General features: G+C 40.2%; 1 protein-coding gene across 1 annotated transcript in view; it reads left to right on the top strand.

Annotated features, from left to right (window-relative positions):
• The first annotated feature begins 1529 nt into the window (after positions 1-1529).
• Positions 1530-23837, top strand: part of LOC126249666 (elongation of very long chain fatty acids protein 7) — a 129532-nt gene continuing 107224 nt past the window's right edge. Inside the window, exons 1-2 of the mRNA XM_049951347.1 lie at positions 1530-1551; positions 20259-20322. Coding sequence (XP_049807304.1) covers positions 20262-20322 — 61 coding nt within the window. The 5' untranslated portion in view covers positions 1530-1551; positions 20259-20261. The remainder of the gene's footprint in view (positions 1552-20258; positions 20323-23837) is intronic.

The following is a 23837-nucleotide window of genomic DNA, read 5'->3' as shown; positions in this document are numbered from 1 at the left end:
CATCTTTAATCCCGTACATCCAAACGTTGTACTTCAAAGTCGCTAGCCCGGTATCGGCAGATAAATACGATATTGCAGCGCCCGTGTTGTTCTGTATACGATGCAAAGTTCATTTGGACATGCATGCATGCAAGCGGTCTGGCCGTGAGTCGTGCACGGATAACCAAACGATAAGGCGACCGTTCGCGGCTAGTGGTAAATCCGGGTTCGGGTCCCCGTCCGGCACAATTTTGCATTGTCGCCATTCCATTGTACAGGATGATTCAAAAAGAATAACACAACTTTAGGAATTTAAAACTCTGCAACGACAAAAGGCAGAGCTAAGCACTATCTGTCGGCGAATTAAGGGAGCTATAAAGTTTCATTTAGTTGTACATTTGTTCGCTTGAGGCGCTGTTGACTAGGCGTCAGCGTCAGTTGATGCTAAGATGGCGACCGCTCAACAGAAAGCTTTTTGTGTTATTGAGTACGGCAGAAGTGAATCGACGACAGTTGTTCAGCGTGCATTTCGAACGAAGTATGGTGTTAAACCTCCTGATAGGTGGTGTATTAAACGTTGGTATAAACAGTTTACAGAGGATGGGTGTTTGTGCAAAGGGAAAAGTTCTGGACGGCCGAGAACGAGTGATGAAAATGTAGCACGCCTCCAAGAAGCCCTGATCTTACCCCCTGCGATTTTTTCTTATGGGGGTATGTTAAGGATATGGTGTTTCAGCCACCTCTCCCAGCCACCATTGATGATTTGAAACGAGAAATAACAGCAGCTATCCAAACTGTTACGCCTGATATGCTACAGAGAGTGTGGAACGAGTTGGAGTATCGGGTTGATATTGCTCGAGTGTCTGGAGGGGGCCATATTGAACATCTCTGAACTTGTTTTTGAGTGAAAAAAAAACCTTTTTAAATACTCTTTGTAATGATGTATAACAGAAGGTTATATTATGTTTCTTTCATTAAATACACATTTTTAAAGTTGTGGTATTCTTTTTGAATCACCCTGTATAACTGATGGTAGTCCTTATTCGCAGTCGCGAATTCATTTGATGTAGTTTGACGCAGTTCTCCAAGCTAGTCTGTCCTGTGCACACCTCTTTGTTTCTGCATAACCACTGCTACCTAGGTCCGTTTAAACCTGGTTTTTGTTCCTAGCACTTACCTCCACACCAAATTGACGATTCCTGGATGGATATGTCCTCTACAGCGTCGAAGCATGTTTGCACCATAAGAAGGTAAATACACGTATTTTGCAAGGTGAACCTCTACGAATACATCTTATTGTTGTACTCGCAGATCATAGGTTATCATCAAAACAGGCGCCCGGTTTTGGTGTGGGAAGCGGAGCAGTCACCCCGCGGTGGCCTGTGGGAGAAAGTGGTGTCCTAAATTTGGGCAGAAAGGGTAGCAGCAGAAGGCTGTGATGCGGTTTCCCAACAGCGCGGTGAAATGCACCTCCCCTCCCTGTGAGCCGACGCCGGCCGGCGCCGCGGCTGTTGGCTGGCGGCTGTGCGCATTAAGCTGCGTGCCGGCCCCGCGGACACCTCGCGCCGCCCGGTGAGTAGCCGCGCGCTAATCCGCCCACACGCCGATCCCGGCTTTTGCTTACCGCTCCACCTGCAACTAGCCGCGATCTTTCACCTTTAATTGCTGGCGACGTTCCCTGTGTCCTAAAGGCAATGAAATCATTTTTTTAATTTTTTTTATTCATTTCTCGGGATTTCACGTTTGTTGACAACGGAGACATTAATCACATATATGTTCCGTTGCTCCATCCTAGGATTTATCTATCACTTATCACTTTAGCCACCTCTGGCAATGTATATTGATGTGAAAAATGCCTAGTTGCACCGTGGTTCGGAATCTGCATAAAACTGTAGGTCCCCCTGTAACTAGCAGGGTAGGTCAGCTTCAATGGTCGGAGGACGTAAACGGCATACAACCTTCAACAGGACCTTGCCCACTGTGTTGTTTAAAACAATCTTCGCCGGCCGTTGTGGCCGGGCGGTTCTAGGCACTTCAGTCCGGAACCACGCGGCTGCTACGGTCGCAGGTTCGAATCCTGCATCGGGCACGGATGTGTGTGATGTCCTTAGGTTAGTTAGGTTTAAGTAGTTCTTAGGGGGCTGATGACATCAGATGTTATGTCCCATAGTGCTTAGAGCCATTTGAACCATAAAACAATCTTCGGATTGGTGACTACGTTACTTTTTACTCCATCCTAATGAATGGAAATAGCAGGCTCAATTTGTTTCGATAGGAAAGACACCTCAAAAAACAGATTTGTTGGGGAGCCGATTGAGGTGGCGGAATTCTTCGTGCACAGGAGCGATATTCCAGAATAGCAGGGTTCGAATTTCCTTGTGATCACCCTGTTTCAGCTTCTCATGCTCGCCCAAGGTAGCATTAGACGAATCCTGGGCACGGTTGCTTTATATTGGTCGTGACTGGCATCTGCTCAGTACTCGAAACTGTAAGACCTTGAAGTCCAGAGGACGACCGTGATCACCATTCCTCTCCCTAATCTGCTAGAAACTGATACAACTGAATTCTTCGAACATGTTGGGTAATTTACTTCGTTATCCTTGATGTTTATGAAACACTGGCGAAAGACGGCGACTGTGTCATATGTTTGATCAATCAGAAATACTTTAGCCGGTAATGTTTTTATTCTCGCCATTTTTCATCAACGACGCGTTTCGAAAAGGTCTTATCCTATCTTCCAATGGGCAACAATGTTTTTACATTCACTTTCCGACATCTGAGTGTATAGAATTTCTCGACCCGTGTCATTTGTGTCGATATCGTTGCCAGAAAAGTCGTTCTATTTATTGCGAGCTAACACACACACAACACACACACACACACAGGCATCCGTGCTCTCACGCGTGAGACATGGTTCGTTTCAGAGATTCCATACATGCAGAAATCGCAAGTCGAATGCAAGGTAAATATGGCCCACCTGAAGAAGATTAAAAATCTTTTCTAAATGGGAATAATAAACTTCATTAGGATGATAAATTTTCAGTGATCAAAAGTAAGTTAGAGATTTAAGATATTTCAAACAACCTTCCATACGCCCATCCCATTTCATCATATTAAACTCCGTACTAAGCAGGATAATTGTAGGTAAATTTTTACGAACCTGTAGACATGGATGTCATAGAGCCACCACACAATCTAAGTAGGAACGTGCCTTGTTGATGGAACTATTCCTTTATTCAGCTGAAAAATTATTTAGAAAAATGTCAGCATCATAACCGGATGAGCAACTGAACCCTGCTCATCCACATTGTAAGTCACCTCTTCATCTTTGCGCCCCGTTGGCCTGTAAACAAACAACTTCTTCACTTCACTTTTTTTAAGAACCTTGCGCCATTTCACTGTAAATTACAGTTCATTGATCCCACACAATCATGATATCGGCTTTATAGCTATTCCCAAGTTCTAGTTGAAATATTACATAATGTCTGACATGCCAAAGTGACAAGTCATCGTCGAAGTCACATATATCTGGTCTTATAAACTAGTCGTCCTATTACAGGATATGACTGCACATCAAAGATACATAATAAGGCTTGCATTGTTCACAGCGAATAAACATTAACAAACTGCGAGGCATGTTTGACAGTCAATGTACTGCTGTGACCTGCATTCATAAATCAACTCTGTGATGTATGGACGTGATGAATTCAGGTCATAGCAATGTATTGGCTCTCAAATACGCATTACAGATCGTTAATGTTTGTTCGCTGTGCTCAATGCCAGCCTTATTATGTATCTTTGATATGTACGCATATCCTGTAATACGACGACTGGTTTTTAAGAGCATATATATGTTACTTCGACGATGACATGCAATATAGGTACGTCGGTCATTTTGTGTTACATCAACTTGCACTTGAAAATAGCTATAAAGCCGAAATCACGATTGTGTGAAGTAAATGGATGGTAATTTACAGTCAAATGGCGCAAATTTCTTTCAGACAGTTTCGTCATGACTGTAATACCCGACGAAGGAAAAATCATTCTTCAGTTTAGGATCAGCATTAGTAAAACCATTCGATAGTGAACGGAAATAACTTGATATCGTTGAAGACAACGTAGTAGCACAGATTTATAAAACACAGTACAAAAATCCTAAGTTTCATTTTGAGTACCTAACACCGTTTATTGAAATCTGGTTCCTCTTTATGTATTTATCTGCAGAGTAAACGAGGTTTAGCTTTAATATGAATCCATCACTGGAAGCAGTCGTCCTGGAGATATAAAATGAGAAGCATATTTGCACTGAGAAGCTCCTAGGTATCCCCTCCCTTAAGAATGTCATTGTCATAACATATATGTCCCGGGTCAATAACTTCAAGGATACTTGGTCACTTTATCTGGATTGACGCTCGGTTGCCGCCCTGTAGAAGAAAGTCACCGTTGCAAAAATTTAGGAGAACTATGCACTATGTAAACCAAAACGGCTGGCTCAGAATCTTAACCCAAACCTTTTCAGTACGAGTAACATTACTCCACCGCTTCACTAGCTTACTGCAGTACTTGAGAGCTGCGTACGGTCACCTCTGTGCTTTATACCATCAACAACTGTGGTCACAAATTTTGACTATCAAAATTTTATAAAAATCTGCCCAAGCAACTGGGGTGTTATACTGAAGCGCTTTTGTAAACCACAGTCTGCTTCGGACTAACTCATAATTTGATGCAGTGATCGAACTCCGGGAATCATTTCTTTGTCAAACTAGAGTTACTACACAGAACTCATGTTCGTCAGGGACGGAAGTCTTGATTTAGATTCTCCAAGACTCTCCTAAATCTTTGCGGGCAGTCGTCGGGTGGATTCCTCGGACAACACGACGCCCTGTTTCCGTACTCAGCCTTGACCACTTCTAACAACGGCACCGTCAAGTACACTCGTTGATAACAAAACGATAAATTTAGATATTCCTAACCAAATTCCAGCCAGACCGTAGGGTAGAAATTCTGAAAAAAGTAGAAATTCGGCTTTGCAACTCATTGTGAGCTGTGGGTAAGAAAGAAAAAGAGTCCGTAACAAAGATACACAATAAACACTGAGAGGAATCAGATCTAGAGAGTGACGTAACCTCATAGTTTCTGTGGACAGCTGTTTCAGTGCCACACAATGTTCATCACATCAGTGCGCAACAACTATTTGAGAGGAAACTGTGTGTGTTGAACTCCGTATTGACATATGGACTCCATACTGCCTTACATAATACGATATCTGAATTAATTCAGAGTTATTCATAAACTTCTAAAATGCTTATAGTAATACCCAGTGGAAAACTAACAACACAAAGTAAATTGCATAAATAATTTCAACAACACAATGACGCATCGGTAAAATTTCAGTATCCCGTGAACTTATTCTATCGGTAAGAAAGGATACTGCGAGAACGTATCTCGTTTTTTAGAGGAGCGTATCGCACATTACGATCGAACCATCGTGACTGGAATTTTCTATCGTTTCCATGAATCATTTAGGGTGAATGCCTTAACGGTCATTCAGCCACGTCTAATTCCCTCCCACACCCTTTTCCATTTCTAATGATGGTTCAAATGGCTCTGAGCACTATGGGACTTAACTACTGTGGCCATCAGTCCCCTAGAGCTTAGAACTACTTAAAGCTAACTAACCTAAGGACACCACACACATCCATGCCCGAGGCAAGATTCGAACCTGCGACCGTAGCGGTCGCGTGGTTCCAGACTGTAGCGCCTAGAACCGCTCGGTCACTCCGGGCGGCTCTCTAATGATGCTCAGTCTCCAGTGACCTCCATATGAACGGGTGTAAAAATTTGGGTCTCTGGAAACTGATGTTTCGTGATTTAATTGGGTACTTTTATAGCGTGCGGCTCGCTGACAGAGTCGAATAGCATCAGATTATTGGAAATTGGAGATTTGTGGTAAGGTCTTATGGGACCAAACTGCTGAGGTCATCGGTCCCTAAGCTTACACACTACTTAATCTAAATTAAACTAACTTACGCTAAGGACGACACACACCCTTGCCCGAGGGCGGACTCGAACCTCCGACGGGGGGATCCGCGCGCACCGTGACAAGACGCCTAAGACCACGCGGCGCATCATATTACAAATCTACATTTGTTCCCCGCTTGGTGTTCTAGTTCTTTCTAGCACTTGTGATTTGTTTCACCTCTGGCAATGATTTGTACAGGTAAAAAATATCAAGTTCTTCGCGATTCGGAATCCACGGTAAACTATAGGTTCAACACTAACTGGCCGGGTATGGTAGTTCAAAGGTCAGAGGAAGCCAGAGGGCCGGCCAGAGTGGCCGAGTGGTTCTAGTCGCTACATACTGGAACCGCGCGACCGCTACGGTCGCAGGTTCGAATCCTGCCTCGGGCATGGATGTGTGTGATGTCCTTATGTGAGTTAGGTTCAAGTAGTTCTAAGTTCTAAAGGGCTGATGACCTCAGAAGTTAAGTCCCATAGTGCTCAGAGCCATTTGAACCATTTGAAGCCAGAGGTTCAAATGGTTCAAATGGCTCTGAGCACTATGGGACTTAACATCTGAGGTCATCAGTCCCCTAGAACTTCGAACTACTTAAACCTAACTAACCGAAGGACATCACACACATCCATGCCCGAGGCAGGATTCGAACCTGCGACCGTAGCGGTCGCGCGGTTCCAGACTGAAGCGCCTAGAACCGCTCGGCCACATCGGCCGGCGAAGCCAGAGGCGTACTGGCTCTAGTTGGTTGGCTGGTTGATTTGATCAGCGAGATCATCGGTCCCATCGGATTAGGGAAGAATGGGGAAGGAAATCGGCCGTGTCCTTTCAGAGGAACCATCGCGGCATTTGCCTAAAGTGATTTAAAGAAATCACGGAAAACCTAAATCAGGATGTCTGGACGCGAGTTTGAACCGTCGTCCTCTCGAATTCGAGTCCAGTGTGCCGACTCCAGTAAATCCAAGTTTAGTAAAAGGTATTTTGAAGTTTAAATCAGCCCTAGTACTGAGATAGCTTTAACTTACTTACTTTTGTAGAAAGAAGGTAATATTAATATTGGGTCCTCAAAGTGCAATAGTTTGCTAGAGTGATCGTACTAACCCATTAGCTGCCGTGATTTCCATTTGGGGATTACATACTGTAACAGGCCCAGTAACGCTATCTGTGTGTCTAGGACCAAAACTGAATGTTCTCTGCTTCCAGAGGTTGTCGTGTGTCGCAGCGAACTTAAAGTGATTACGTGCGTGCTTTATGTTGAGGACGCTTTCTCTTTTCAACCTCCACTGACTTCTTCCTACGACAAATGAGTGAATTTTGAAGTCAAATCAGACTTTACATTTCGAGGCTTATTTTGCTCATCGTGATTTTTTTTCTCGATTGCTGGTGGATGTTGATTACTATAGTAACACTGATTTTCATGTCGACATAATTTTCGTGGCTACGGTGGACACAAATCTCCATTTGGGGGCTTGACTAAAATAACAAAATTATCAAAAAATTTGGCTGCAATACCGGAAAAGAGGTGTCTTACTATTTGTGTATAAAACAATAGTAATAAAGGAAAAAAATTTTAAAAATTATAATTTGTAGTTAATGAGTTAACATAGAGGTATCAACATAGCTAGTTCTCCTTTTAACTTGTCGCACAAGACACAAGGGCTGTCCGAACGACCATGTCTTTGTTTGATCGTTCAAGTTTTCATGCTTAGGAAAGTCCTAGAAGTACTATTTAATGATGGCTATACTTTAGAGCATGTGTCGTCACCAACTGATTTCGACCCAGTAGTCTTGTACTGTCTTACCCACCATAGCTTTGAAGACACATAGGAAAGTACAAACGTCAACAGCCTCACGAAACATAAAGATACAATGAATGATAGAAATTTTATGTTTCAATATGAGACATAAAAGTTGATTGTAATAATTTTTGTTGATTACGATTTCCATTTGATATTTAATTTGTGAGGAAAAGCAAAATAATGAGCTATTACGAACTTTCGATACATTTCATCGCCTCTTGGTGGATATTTTTGCAATTCTCTGTTGCTGTTGATTTCATTATTACTCTTGTTCTCATTCTTATACTTGTCTCCTTGCAGACTCAACGGCCATCATTGTCTTGAAAATACAAATATGTATCACGCGGATTTATACTTACACAGAAATTAATGGAATATTTTTAGTTAGAATTTGAGCTGGTCAGCCTAAATAAATGTATTATCGAACAAGTTTGCGCAAATAAATAATAGGGTTTGAATGACACTAAATATCCACAAAGCAATTTGTGCATCTAAAAATCGAGCAGCAGTAGGACAAAATAGCAGCAAGAGAAAGCATCTGAGGAACCAGACAGAAACATACTTACACCACCAGCTTTTCTTCCGCTATGTGCGTTCCATCATTTTCAAAATGATAAGCAACTTCTAGCCACGTACTTTGTAGACAAGAAAGCATTCGTATAAGAATTACCCTGTTCAGTCATTGCTGCACAGACAGTCCGATCTAGCAGGCTTTGTTGGTGAGTGTGGCATACGTATGTATAAAATTCCACGACGTTCTCTTCTCTATTTCATGCGACACTAGAACTTAAACTTTCGTAAACATTAAATAATTATTGGTCTTCTTAAACTCTATAATTAGTGCAGGCGCTACTGAATAAAATGTAATAACTTAGTCAATTTTCTCTATGTACTTAGCGTAGCGATTTTCAAAGAGTGTTGCTCGTTTCTGATGCGAATTCCAGTATTCGTGCAAGTTTAAGTCGCGTCTTCTACTCTTCGTATTTTTCTTATTAAACTGTTTCACTTTGTCCGTATTGTCTTCTCGGTATATTTATCTTGATCGCTGATTCTGCAGCGTCCCGGCTACTCAGTTATAGAACCCCTAAGCTTACCTGTATTTTTATTCTACTCTTTGTTTTTCAGTCTTCGAAATATGTAGTTTTCCTTGAAAGCGTTATCAAACCATCGCAGTGAAAGTGACGTCTGAAATTGTCGTCGTGTTGACATAATTGATCACTGGTACTGCATCCAGGAAATGTGCAGTCACAGTTTGTTTTCCGTGGTTTGTTAAGTAAACAATGGAAAATTATTGTTGCTTGTGAATGTCAGTATGGCTCGTTAAAGAACGCTAGTGTTAAGTCTGTCGTCTATTTTCCTCGAGAGTAGCTAACGATTGGTCTCTAAAGTTCTTATTGTTTCCTCCTTCTCCAGGAATTGTGAACGAAGATATTCCTGGCTTCCTCGGTGTAAAACAGAAAAAAGTAGGATGGTGTGGAGACTTGCCTGAATATCAAGGAAAGCAACCAGAACGTCATGGCATGGCATAAAGGCCACTAGAAAGTGGTATAAATCAAATATAGCTATACTTAACTTTATAGTCGAACAGAACGTGCCAAAATCTGAACGCCTTGTTCTTCGTAACGAATGGCCCTAAAGCCATTCTACTAAAGACGATTTTCCCTTTGGCTTTGGTAAACTTGATTGTACACTTGCAGTTGTTTGCCATTAAAACAATTATTTTTAAACTCTGGGAGTTACTCCGAGTTGATAGAGTGACGTCCCCCATTTGGTTTTCGTCTTGAGCCTCGTTTCCTGTTTAGTAAACGACAATTATTCTCTGCGTTGCTGCGTTAGAGAACTGTTCTGTTATTTAGAGCAACAGAGTGCTGACTGCGGGGGAGAGGGGCAAGTCTGGTGAAAAGGAGAGTGCGGGTGTTTATAAGAGTGTGGCAGTGGTTGGGTGGAAGGCCACGGTTTGTGGTGACGCGGAGTGGCGCATCGTTTCGCCACCCCGTGTTTCTTGTTTCTCGACCGGCCGCCGCTGCCCGCTGTCGCACAGTAGCGAGTACGTAGCGGCGCCTTCCACATCGCGCGACAACCCGCTGCCCGAATGATGGACTCGCTGCTCCTCCACCTTGTCCCCACTATTGTCGACCAGGTAACAATACTGCTTTTGATTTTTAAATAGACTTCTTTCCCGTAAAGTTCAACATAAAATTTAAGTACTGTATTTAAAAATAAAAATGAAATTTTATTTCGTTCTTCGGTGGCGTTCTCTCCAAATTTCGTTTACTAAAAAAATATCCAGAGAAAAACTGCGACACTATCTTGAGAAAATGTTTCTGTTTTATATTTTTGTGTATTGTGACGATTTCTTCTAAGAATTGTTTCTCGTTTTTTGGCTCATCAGTTTTCGACATTTTGTGTGACATGGAGACAAGATTCTTATATGAGATTTTCATTGAAGTTGTGTAATTGAGAGAACGCATCATTGCTGTCACTCAAGATTTATTAATTCAACTATAAATTTTTAAAAACATTTTTCTTGAGTTTGAAGAATTACTTTTAGATAGAAACGGCTAAGAAGAGTATAGCTAGTCGAGATACCTATGGAAATTGCCCTTGAATGTGTTCCAAATCTGTTTTGCTGCTCATCACAGAATTTTAGCAGATGGTCGATTTCCAGCCACCTCGCGGGGTTCTCACCGAGTGTAGAAAGCCTCTCCCGCCACTTCTGTACAATCTAATAAGTACTAATTTGTAAGCAGAAATAGATTACTGTGACATTTTATTTCTTAGAGTTTCTATTTAGCCCTCTAATTCATATCTAAAACGATGCCGAACAACACATTTCATATCGACTTGTTGCATCCTGGAGGAGCTGCAGCAAACCAATTGTCTCCACAAACTACGTCGTGCTCTAAGTACCTTAGAGAACCACCGACATTGCATGCTAAGTCATAATGTTATGTCATCGCTTCACGTTTCCGTTAGATGCTTACAACGATACGTTTGCATCTGGAGTTGCTCGGGACATTTGTTTCCACGAAAACTGTCCCTCTACCTAAGATCCATTATGAAACATTGTCAATAGACGGAAAGTAGTATCGAACTGCCTAAATAAAGATTTGCTCTAGCAACAAGTACAACTGAAAGTTGACCTAAATGGCTCATCGGCTGTAGCTAATTATGAGTCTTTTTCTTTGAACGTTTTTTAAATATTAGTCACATTTATTGGCGATCTGGTTTCATCAATAGGTTACCACTAAATAATCTATATTTTAAGTTGTTGTTCTTAATGGTGACATTTATATGCGACTGAGCTATGGTAAATCATTGATTTTGGAATAAAGAGGACGTTATTTCAATCTCATTCCATCAATTCTGGTTCAAATTAACAGAGGCTTTCATAAAGACAAGTGAAACAAATTAGCCCTCGGTCACAATTTTTTAGTCTTATTAATCAGGTTTCAACACTTCTAAGAGTGCCTTCATCAGAATTTATACATTTTAAGTGGTCTATAAAATAAGTACAAATTTGTGGGAAGACTCTCCGAGAAATCCGTTGCAACTTGTTGCTGTACAGGTATGAGCAGCCCTTAGAGGCTCGCCTTCACACATTCCGTTTAAATATTTTGTGACTAAAGCCCTTCTGGCCTGTTATTTATTTTATACGTGACATGTAGGTACTGTCTCTGTCTTGTATTGTTAGTCAGTACTTACACGTTTTTATATAAAAATATTTTTTCTTCCCACAAATTCGTAATTATGTTATAGACCACTTTTTTTAAATGTCTAAATTCTGATGAAGGCACTCTTACAATTGTTGAAACCTGGTTAATAAGACTAAAAAATTGTGACCGAGGCCAATTTGTTTCAATTTTAATTGAAACAGCCATGTTCAAAACTTTGCGTTTCATAAAGACGTTCACATTAATACCTTGTCGGATCAGAGAAAGCTCCCCATCAGTAAAGACCTCGCTCTCAGTGGAGGACTAAACTAGATATAATTAAAAAAAGATAGTCAAAATATTACAAAAAAATAGAGTTTAGGTTACTGATTCAAAAGTATTTCAGACTGGAACTCTGTTGAAAATTATTTGTTCAATTCGTGTCAGGATAGGAAGAAAGTATGTGTTTTAATATAATTTCTTCGAAATTTCTGTCAGTTTACGCTTTATACAAGAACATACTCTTTTCTTCTCAACTTAGCCTTCTAAGACAAACTGGTATCATCTAGATTTCTTCTCTCACGAGTAATAAGAATTTATAAAATTTTATGCGATATGAGAGTAACGCTTCATGGGAGTGACGACAAAGTCAGATCGATACGAAGTATTCAAATTTTATGAAATGGAAAATAAAATTGGTATTGTTTTTTCTTCGAAATCTGCGATCTCTGTACGAGAATACGAGAACAAGGAATCAAATGTAACCTTACAAATAAGTTCAATGGCAGATGCAATCTGCCACTGGAATTAATGTCATACCATAACCAAATTTTGAGTTGCGGTAACTGTAAGTCTGAGTTCAGTTACCTATCGATGTGAGAGAGAGAGATTCAGCAAGCAGAGAAAGGTCCGAGTATTATGTGTGGTGTACTGTACGAAAAAGCACAGTCGTCAGGTAACAAAAGTAGTGTTTGGAAAGAGAATTATCATTCCCTAAGGCACCAAAGTTTATATATTTGGCTCGACCTGTGAATTGTTTTTAACACCACTACCTCACTGTTGAGTTTTCTCGATACGTAAATTTTGTACTACCTGGAAACACGAAGGAAACAAATTTTACTGCAGTCAAATAAAAAAAGTTTTGACCACAGTACGACTGCTGACGAGAGCGAGCTGGAGAAGAGCAGTTTACGAGGGCTGTGAAGCACGTTGCGCAGTCCTTGTTGACGGAAAGGGCCGGGCAAGTGCGAGACATCCTTGAATATGCGCCCCACCCGCGCAACCAAGGACGCAAGCGCCAGTCCTGGCCCCGCTTCCGCCTTCTAAAACCCTTACCTGTGAAATCTGACAACCTTCACCATCTGGTTCTTGCTGTAAAGCAGAAAATGTTTCGGAATCCTTACTTACCACTCCTCAAATGTGCTAAGGTTTCCTTTCTAGGAATAGCGATCTATTATACTTCGACCACACGGAAACTTGTTTCTGTTTCTTTCATCAAGTTTCTTTCTGTTATTTGTCTTATACTCCACGTCCCAAAAAAAAACAGTTATCACAGACTATGAATCTGCGTAACTGTGAATTGGAGAAGAGGGAGGATTTCAGTCGCATAATGTAGGAAATTTACACCATACTGATATCAGAATGGTTGGACATGTGTCTAAGCTATAGTCTTCTCTGGTGCAAGTTCATTGGTTTGTCAAACTACCAGTGCCCTTGGCCGTCACTAACAGTGTGGTGCGTAGTGAGCCAATAGTCTGATCTACTAAATGATGAGTCCATCTTCACCTACAACTTACATAATAGACTTGTTTCTATTGATGGTCAGTTTCTCTTGTCCGATTAAACTTCTGAATGCGGGTGTTAATCGTCTCATCCCAACATTCTGAATCTTCAGTTTACATGTACCGCTTACTCCAACTGCTTGTAAATTTCAGTAGGTTTTCAATACAATGACATATACGAAGTGCGCTGTCCATATCTCGTTGTCGATACGAAACCTTATTCACCGTTAGTCGTCTTCCGACTTGGTAATTCCGCAGCATCTACTAAATGCACATTTTAACGCTCAATTCATTTAATGTATGAGGATACATAATTACTAGTGTTATAGTGTGATATTTAGCTACCAAAAAAGTCGTTTCGTTAAAAAGTGTTACCACACATCCTTTATTTAAAAAAACACACACGATAGTGATACAAAAGTATGAATGAAATCTTTAAAATAAAGAAGTGAGGCGTAACAGGTAAATATACAAAATAAGTGGCTCCATCCTTGCACAGGATCAGCCGGAATCATATTAATGTAAATGAGCTACTGAGATAACTTTAGACATTTCCCGCGAATCGGCTGCTGGGAAAGATGGTACGCCTGAGTTATTAGGGACAGCTGAGATTTGTCTTAAATTCAGAGATAACAAAAAGATGTAAAATGAAAGTGATGTTGAATGCTAGAGAAGATTACCAACAAAAAAGGGCAGTTTTGGTGCAACAGAGACAATTTGATTCTCACTTTTTTGGTCCAGTCACACATTACGAAGATGGTGTATGAAATTTCTGTTATTTCATAATCTTGCAAAATAGTTACATTTCATAAATAAAATAGACGAATATTCGTTTGTATTTTGGTCAAAGAAACGTATGAAATAAATACTGATCTCAATAAGGGAGTTCTGTTTCGACTTCTAGATTCAGTTTTTCACATTGAGTATCTGCGCTCCAAAACTGAAAATAACCATCTTAATACAGTTATGGTCGCTGATATTGGATTAGATCAAGCCAACGTTTGAAATAGCTGGCTACAAGATAAAATAATAGACTTTCAGTATTGCAATGAAAAATTTTTGAGACAAGTGTCTATTAATGGTTTTAACTTTTACGTTTTGGACCTTTTAATATTTGACAATTTATTGAACTTAACATATTTTATGGAAAAGATATTCTGCAACATTATTTATTACAATTAATTTTTACTAAGAAGTTAAATAGTTACTTTACTTCATTTATGTACAGCATTACTCTTATTTCGCAACAAAACTAAGTTACTGAAATTACTGGTCGAAAGTATTTGAAATCTATTCGGAAGGAAATCACTTTGATATCTTTTGACACCCTTGAGAAGACTTGACATTGATTCACGGACACGACCTGGGCATAGTGATTCATTGCTTATTCAGTGAAAAATTAAATCGAATAAGGGAGAATTCAATTACTGTCTGAGGTCAATGAACTGTATAGCAGATGCAGCCAGAGGGCAGGGCATCGTTTTCATGAGATCACCCGATATTAGTCACGGAAGTATGTTACGTGAGGACAGGAAGATTTCTCAGGAAGTAGTAACTTTGAAAAGACTTAAAAAAAAGTGTTTCGAGTACAAATTCTTATTTTTTTTAAGTCTCTTGATGTTAAGAGCAGCAGACGATGCAATAAGATAGTGCATAGATCATCACTGTACAAACACTAACCACACAAAAGGGCTGAAGACGGTCACTGTACTATTACGATTTCAAATATATTACATTTCGATATGTGTACACACCCAAATAGCAACAGGTGCAATACCATTACCAATTTAAAATATTTTGGAGGATATTAATGTACGCTACCAACAACGTCTGTAACACATTAAACAATTGTTAATCCACCTTTACATAAGCATTGTATTGCCTAATATGTTTAATAATTGTTACTTTATTCTCAAATCTGTTGTAACAGATTTCGACTGCTAGGCTTGGGTAAAAATTACTTATATATTTTGTGAAACTTTTGGAATTATTCAAGTAGAACAACTCATCTGTGTAGTAAGTCTTTAGATTCCTTTTGTCACAGAGAAGAGTTCAGATACTGACGTGGTTATTTTGCTGTACTTATGATTTAAATGGTTTTCTTAAACTGGTTCCAAATAAGTTATGGCTGGTTAGTTCACAAAGACTAAGGTCAATAATTACCCCTTCATTTTTTTTCAAGAGTAGTTGCTACTATGCCTAGAAGGATCACACCGACTAGAGAACGATAGACCTAGTTCTTTTTTACATCTACATCTGCGTTCATACTCTGCAAACATTTATGAAGTTCAAGACGGAGATTGCTTCCCATTGTAGCAGTTGTTAGGGCCTCTTCCCATTCTATTCAAGGAGCACGGGAAGAATGATTGCTTAAACGCCTTTGTGCACACTGTAATTAGTCTAATCTTGTCTTCACAGTTTCTAAGAAAGTCATATGTATGGGGTCGAAGTATACTCCTAGATTCCTCACTTAAAACTGCTAAGATCTTAAGTATGCTTCTAAGAGATAGTCTGCATCTATCTCAGAGTGTCACCGCTTCAGATTTGTCGACATCTGTGTCACTCCCTCCCACAGGCGAAACAGATCCGTAATTATTCATGTTGCCCTTCTCTGTATACGTTCATTACCCCCTGTTACCCATATCTGCTGCGTGTCCCACACAATTGAGAAATATTCTAAGATGGGTCCCACGAATGATTTTTAAGCATCCTGCTTTGTAGACTGATGTCATTTCCCTAGTATTATACCAATAAAAAGAAGTCTGCTCTCTGCTTTACTTGCGTCTGAGTCAATGCAATAGTTTCATTTCATACCCTTGTATGTATTGTATTGTATGCTAACCGGGACCCAGAAACGACGGAGACGCTCCGTCCCCGCCGCAGCCGCAGTGGTCCACAAACCCACGACGACTTTTCATACCCTTGCAGCGTGTTACACACAAGAACTTGCATGAATTGACCGAGTCCAGCTGTGACTGGTGGATACTATAGTCACAAGGAACTACATTTTTTCGTTTTGTGAAGTGTACAGTTCCACTTGGAAAGCTTATCAAGATCTGACCAAACATCAATGCCCTAACCCATTTTCCTGGGGCAACCAGATGTTGCTTCGGCCTCTGTGCTGGCTCTCGATCCGAGATAACATGTTGATTCCTTCCTACCAAAATATCCTCAGTCCAGTCACAAATTTCTCTTGATATCCCATTCAATCATACTTTCGACAATAAGCGTACATGTGGTACTGAGTCAAATAATTTTCGGAAATCGAGTAATACTGCATCTACCTGATTGGCTAGGATCTGTGCTTTCGTCCAGCAGCCGGGAACGGTATTTTTTTCGAGGGATTTACGGTAGATATTAGTTAAAAGAGGAGCGAACTAGGCCGAAAATTCGGTACATAATCTGCTGACGATTCCATCGGGCCCTGGAACTTCGTTCGATTTTAGCGGGTCGGCCGCTGTGGCCGAGCGGCTCTGGGCGCTTCAGTCCGGAACCGCGCTGCTGCTACGGTCGCAGGTTCGAATTCTGCATCGGCCATGGATGTATGTGATGTCCTTAGGGGAACCGCGCTGATGCTACGGTCGCAGGTTCGAATCCTGCCTCGGGCATGGATGTATGTGATGTCCTTAGGCTAGTTAGGTTTAAGTAGTTCTAAGTCTAGGGGACTGAGGACCTCAGATGTTAAGCCCCATAGTGCTTAGAGCCATTTGAACGATGACTAGTGAACTTAGATTTTCTCTAACGTTTTCTGTTACATCAAGAGGTGAGTCTGGTGGTTGATAGGAAGTTCCGATTATAAATTTACGTTCACCCTGGGTACTGAATCTTGCCCAGATAATCCAGCATGCAATTTCAGTTTCTATTTCGCGATATTTGAGTTTCTTTTTTACTGTGACAAATAGACCACCTAGATTTGTAATTAGCCTATCCTTTCGATATACGCTTAAATTTTCCCCAAAAATCTTCCTGCTTTCAATTTCGCCTTTTAATCATCCTTTTATTGCTGGTATTAACTGAGTTACACGGCGTTTTCGGAGCGCTTCGAACTCGGTACTTTGTTGCGAATGCTTCGGCTGTGAATCACTGGAATTTTAAAAATCTCCCTGCAGGGGTATTTCTCCGGATCTTATACTGACACAGATGAGTGCCCTACAACTATTGTTGTCTGCACTGGAGGGAGAGTCGCCAAATCTAAGACACCCTTGAGTGCAACCCACATACAGCAGTCCGTGATGTGTAATGCACACCTGACCCCTTAGGGAGTTCCTACATTTCTCAACCTTATGGGACAAGTCCAAGTAGCCGCAGCCTAGCTCGCCATAGTACATACGAAGTTTTGGCTCAGTCCTCCCACTCGGCTCAAACCCAGGCTGCCACCGCCAGTTCTGGCGACAGTGCTACAAATTGTGAAACTTGTTGAAACTCTGCGTGCAGGGCTGGTCTTCATACCTTCCTCTGCCGGTCTCTGGAATGATCTAAATGCGACCTCCGAGCTCAGATGACAGATATCGTAAGTTGCAACATGCGCCTCAATCTGCAGTTGTTCGCACCCCGTTCCCTAAATGGCTGAATCAGGTCCCCAGGCATACACACTGAGTGCGCCTGGCGTTCCTTCCCATTAGTGGACCATTAATCGCTGTACGTTTGAGCTACCGACGATTAATAGACCCCACCATTTTGCGTTTGCCTCCTCTTGACACAGAATGCAGCAGGTTTCCCATCAGGCGAAGTGAGTCTCACTGATTTAGTTTCGCTTCCAGTGGATGACAGCACCTCGAACATGTTCGTTAGGAGGATCAGTATAACACTCTGAGTCCTCCTTGATCCCTGTCCCCCCTACACAGGACGCCTAGCCCTACCACTGAGACGCCACTCACAGTCAAGTGGACGAGTTGCGACAGATCTGTTACTTCCTCTAGAGGAGACATGATGCATAGGAGGGGATAGTACAACAGGTATCTCTGGTATCTTCATGATACATGACTCTCGGATGCTCTCTCAACACATCCACTCGCAGCAACTTCCAGTCGTTTGCAATATTCAGGCCTATTTCCATCTGCTTGCGAACATCAACTGACTCATACCATATTCGAGAAAAGCGTTCACAGGGGGCTGCATTGTGCCTGGGGAATGTTCTAGGGAACAATAAACAGATAACTTAAAAATAAGCCTGTAGAATCTCTTTTAAATTCTGGACCTGTTAAGCTAAAGGTATTGATATAATTCCGTTTATGAAATCAAGAGATTCGTCCGCAAAACGAGATATGTATTAAGGCAAATGAAAACCCTGCGATAAAAGTTACTAATATCATGAAACTTTTTTGAGGTTGTAGTCGCTAATAAACTAGAAAATAGTGTTAATTTATGATAAATGGAGACAATATACACTTGAAAGGGAAAACTAATTGTAACACAATATGTGCACAGTTACTAAATCACAAACGTGAAAACTGTTGCCAAAAGTTTCTGAAAAACACAATTTAAGTTCACAAATGACGATATAGTACGAGATTTTCGCCACACTCGGAAATTTTCGGAAGCACACAGTATAACAAGAAACACATAGGTATTGAGACAATCATTAAAAGGTTATGAGAAAACAACGCTTAGAATATTACAATCTAAAATTTCGTATCAGCACTTGAATCTGGCACATGCTATCTCACACAAAGGAAAATCCAGAAATCGGCTTATATATGCAAATAAAGGTGCAAATTGTTTGTATTTTTTACTTAGCTGAATTTGTGACACCTTCCACACTGTCGTACCACAGATGAATTCTGCAGAGTCAGTTTGTTGCAGTCAGAATAGCGAAAATTCTACAGCAGCAAAGCATGTTATCCACGTGCTACGGCTAACAATGAATTCCTTTTTAAACTCTTTGGTTTTCTGTATCCACTCACTACTACGTCACCAGAACCCTATCATGTGACTTAATTAGCCATCAAAATAAGTATTTATCAGATATCAACCTAATTAAAGAAAAATTTAATGCAAATCTTATACTGTTTTTTTCTATCGTAATCTGATTCATTAATGACCAGAAAGCTGTACTACTGCAAGGCCAGATGTAAATATTACCCACAATGCGAGACCCTTTTTGTTTTGATTGTGCTTTGGAATCAGTTAAAAATCCTATCCTGAACAGCGTCATGAATTCAGTCTTTATAAAAGAAATGGTATTATTTAGCTGTCAAGATGAGGATGAAAATTCAACAAGTACAATAAGTTCTTGCACGATCTCACGCATCTAATTAAAACCAGGAAGCTCTCACCGAAACAAAATAACATTGACTTGGTAATTTTAGAAAGCGGTAATGTTATTAACATACAAACAGGACCAGTATAGGAAATGTCGTTGGGTTCTATCGACATGCTATTTCAACGACGGCCGCAACTTTCGTTTAACTTTGTATGGATTTATGCTACGCCTTCTTTCTGACACAGCGTCAACCGATTTCCGCAGATGAAGCCTATATTTGCGCAGTAACATAATCTTCTAAAATTACGTCATGTATATCTAAGATTACAATAAACAGAAATACTTTAACTATGGATTCGTTAAAAATATTCTTGAGACACAGCGAATCCCATATTGTCCCAAACACATCGATGAAGAAAAAGGCTGTAGATATATCAAAAACAGTCCGAAAAAAGAAAGATTTATCATTCGATGATGATTAAAAATTTGAATATTCATTGGCAATAGGTGTCTAAAGACAAATCCGTGATTTCACAAGAAAAATAAACTTCTTTGCAATTTGTATCAAGGATTGTTGCCCTCATTTGAACTAGGAAAATATTCTTCTCTTCCGATATGCTCCAACTTCATATTGTTAAACTGATGTGCTGATGTATAAAGAAGCAAATGAAAAAATTATGTTACATAAAATGCTAAAAGTATAAAAGTAAGAGTGAAAATAGTATAGTTCATTGTGGAACACTTTCAGTTGTATATTTTTATACTGGACTAAAAAATGTTATTGGAGTAAGACTGTCAAAAATAATATTTATCTTTATTGTGTTTCAGAAAATGGCTAGCCTGATGCACCTGGTCGTCCACAATTACAATGAACTCATACAACATAAAAAACGTAAGTAGCGCTATAAATTAAATAAGAGTTATATTTGGCGTCAAAAGCTGGTGCACTTTCTTCTTCATTAACACTGACAGAGTACTTAGCTTTGGAATTAAGAACAGTAAACATATAATACTAGTACCGCATTAAGCTTCTAAAGAATCACTTTGCGTTCTTCTAGTATAAAACTTCTTTTCCGAGTAATTTATGATAAAAAGAGATAGGAATTTTGAAAAAGTCAATGATTTCCATTGTATTCATTGGGCTTAATTTCCTACTGGCCTTACCGCTACGCTTTGCAATGTACGGAAGGTCCAGGAGCAATAACTTACATAATGAAATCAACGTGCTATGTCACCATGTACGTGCAATCTTCGTGACGTTTGTTTTGAAAAAGATTCATAAAATTCTGGGTCAACTCGTCTTGTAGCAAAAATAAATTATGCAAATCGTAAGCTTAAGGTTTCTCAATTTTAGTTATAATTTCATTTCCTAAACTAATATGGTTCTTACTGACAAGTTGGACATTGACAATTGTCCCTCTCTTTACCACCATCGGCCGGCCGCGGTGGTCTCGCGGTTCTAGGCGCGCAGTCCGGAACCGTGCGACTGCTACGGTCGCAGGTTCGAATCCTGCCTCGGGCATGGATGTGTGTGATGTCCTTAGGTTAGTTAGGTTTAAGTAGTTCTAAGTTCTAGGGGACTTATGACCACAGCAGTTGAGTCCCATAGTGCTCAGAGCCATTTGAACCATTTTACCACCATCGTTCCTTCCAGTCTTAAAAATTACTTCATTGGGATGTACTTACTGAGATAATTTATCAGATTCAGACGTCACCTTAATTTTCACAATGGATCAAAATCCGGGTAACAATTAGTAACATAAATTTATGTGTATTATGTGTAATATTAAAAATAAAGTGTTTTCGTCCATACTAGAGGATTCTGTGGTTGATATTCTTCCCACCTCCTTAATACTACTACTTACAGCGAAAGTGTGATGAGTAAGCAGTCATACCATGTCGATGCAATAAACGCAAATCTACGGATGGATGATCACGATGACGTCGTAGCAAAAATTATGCTTTTGAAGTCAATTACTGAGTACTGTGAACGTATACCGTACCGTACATTCAGATTATGTCAGGTTTTAGTGACGTTGGCGTCTTTCTTCGGCCTGTGAATGACGTGAAATGCATGGATAGGTAAACGTCGTAATTAATTTTGCAGTTTAAAACTGTATGTGCTCTATTTTGGAATGATATGAAAATATAAAAGATACAGAACATGGGTCCCGGTTTCGGTACGTAGCACACTACTCCCCTATCACGTCAAGGCGTTACAACCCTCGATTTGTCAGCCTAATTCCACCGATGAAAATATTTTTTACTACAAACACTAGTGACAGCTTAACCTTACCCGAACACCCCCACCCCCCACCCCCCTCGCGTTAATAGGTTTTATTCAACTCTGTCATGAAGGCTGTTGCATAGCGAATTACCTCATTTGAGAGAGAGAGAGAGAGAGAGAGAGAGAGAGAGTGAGAGAGAGAGAGGGGGGGGGGGCGTATTACGGATAAACAGGTGTTAAATAGAGTCACAGAGATCATGAAAACAGAGATGCGAGAGAGAGCAAAGTTCTGTCTACAGGAGTATCAAAGAACTGCACGTAGTTTTAGTCATATGCGGAACCAGTAATTACATAAAATTCTCTTTTCAGTCCGCCGTAGTACTTAGAATAAAGGAGTTTTCTTTCACCAATGTACTGGTATCATTCTTCTCGATCAATGTACTGACGCGAATATTAAAACCACAGAATATAACAGAAACTAAAAGCAAGGCGTTCGGATCACGTTAAATTTTTGGTTGAGTAGGTTACAAAGCCGTCATCAAGTTAAGAAATAGCTTTCGGGAGGGCTCTCGAGCCACTACGAGTATCACGTGAACAGAAGAAATGGAAGACAGGTAAAAATACTGGCATATTCAAAAATTTTCAAATTATTTATTGTCCGTCGCAGTCTCGGGTGGGAGTGAATCACGGAATCTGTCTCAATGGCTCAGGATAGCCGGTGACAGACGAAACCGGTAATTTGATTGTGAAATTGTTCTCCTTGTATCGAATAATAAATCATATTCAAAACAAGCACTCACTGGCTATCCAGTACGACTTAAATTTCATTTTTTTTCCCCCAAAACATTCAAACAATGTCAGTAACAACTGGACACTTAGTCTCCATTTGGCTGTAGAGTTCGAGAACAAATTTTTACTTGAAAATGACAGCTTTCTTTGAATCTAGTCAAATACTCTTCCGTAATAACCGCAGATTTGTGATGCAATAATGTTTTGAAGTCCAGCTCGAGCCCAGTACTCACGAGATCCATAACGAATATCCGTAGGAATATTCATGCGGATGCCATGTTTATTTACTTTCATGCTGTTCGATTAATCAACAATGAGCACGCTTACAGAACGGATGATGTAGCAATATATTGACAATTTATTTAAGAACTCAGCATGTAGGTGTAGACAACGAACCACTTTCGGTAACGAAGGTTAGTGTCTTGTTTTTGATAAGTGTTTTAAGAACGCTTATACATATAATGCTCGGTTAATCATTCATTCCGCTCTTATGTTAGATATTGAAGGAAATGACATCTCGACATAAAACTTTTATGTCGACTGACTCTGGCCGCGGAAGCCTACGCAACGAAATGACATCTGTTCAAGGTATGAAATCCAAATTTACTTACAGGTTTTTAAAAATGCAAATATAAGATACAAGTTATAAAGCAAAATCTCTTAAAAATTTCGTTTTTAAAGTTAATATTAATGTACCACAAACCTTGATTACATACATTATTTTTAGTTTTCGCGCAAGAATAAATAGGAGCGCTAGGGGTGTCTTAACGGCACAGTACTTTTTGCTGGATAGTGAGCCATACATGTGCCACGTTTAGTTGCAATTTCCTCCATGTGTTTCAGAGTTGTGCTTACCTGTCACTTCCTTCTATCCCTTATCCCACAGTCACCGCGGTATTTTTTATCGATTTGATAAGTAATGTATGTATCAAGCCTAGTCGACATTGATGATTCATGGCAGAGTGGTACTTACATGTCACCACTTTTCCACTTCCACCACAAATATGCGATGGCTGTCTTACCCCAACGGCAATTATGTCGTGGTACTAGATCATATATATAGCAAGATTGACTGAATTTGCCCCAGAAATTCATAGCTGAGCTGGAACACAGATAAAAACACACAGATTGCTGTCGTGATAATCACCGGTCGAGATGGTGCAGTTGTAGGACACTGGACACGCATTCGGAAGGACGGTGGTTCAAATCCTCGTCCGACTACCAGTATATAGGGTTCTCCGTTGTTTGGTTGAGGCACTTAATACAAATGTCAGGGCGATTCCTTTCAAAACGACAGTTATGATTTCGTTTCTCAGTCCAAGCCCGTGCTCCGTCTGCAATAGCCTCGTCGTCGACGGGACGTCAATACATAATCTTCCTCCCGTCCTTTC

Source organism: Schistocerca nitens, chromosome 3, assembly GCF_023898315.1.
Source record: "Schistocerca nitens isolate TAMUIC-IGC-003100 chromosome 3, iqSchNite1.1, whole genome shotgun sequence".
Classification (NCBI taxonomy): Eukaryota; Metazoa; Arthropoda; class Insecta; order Orthoptera; family Acrididae; genus Schistocerca; species Schistocerca nitens.
The sequence above is the reverse complement of the archived record's forward strand: the minus strand, read 5'-3'. Positions and strand labels throughout refer to the sequence as shown.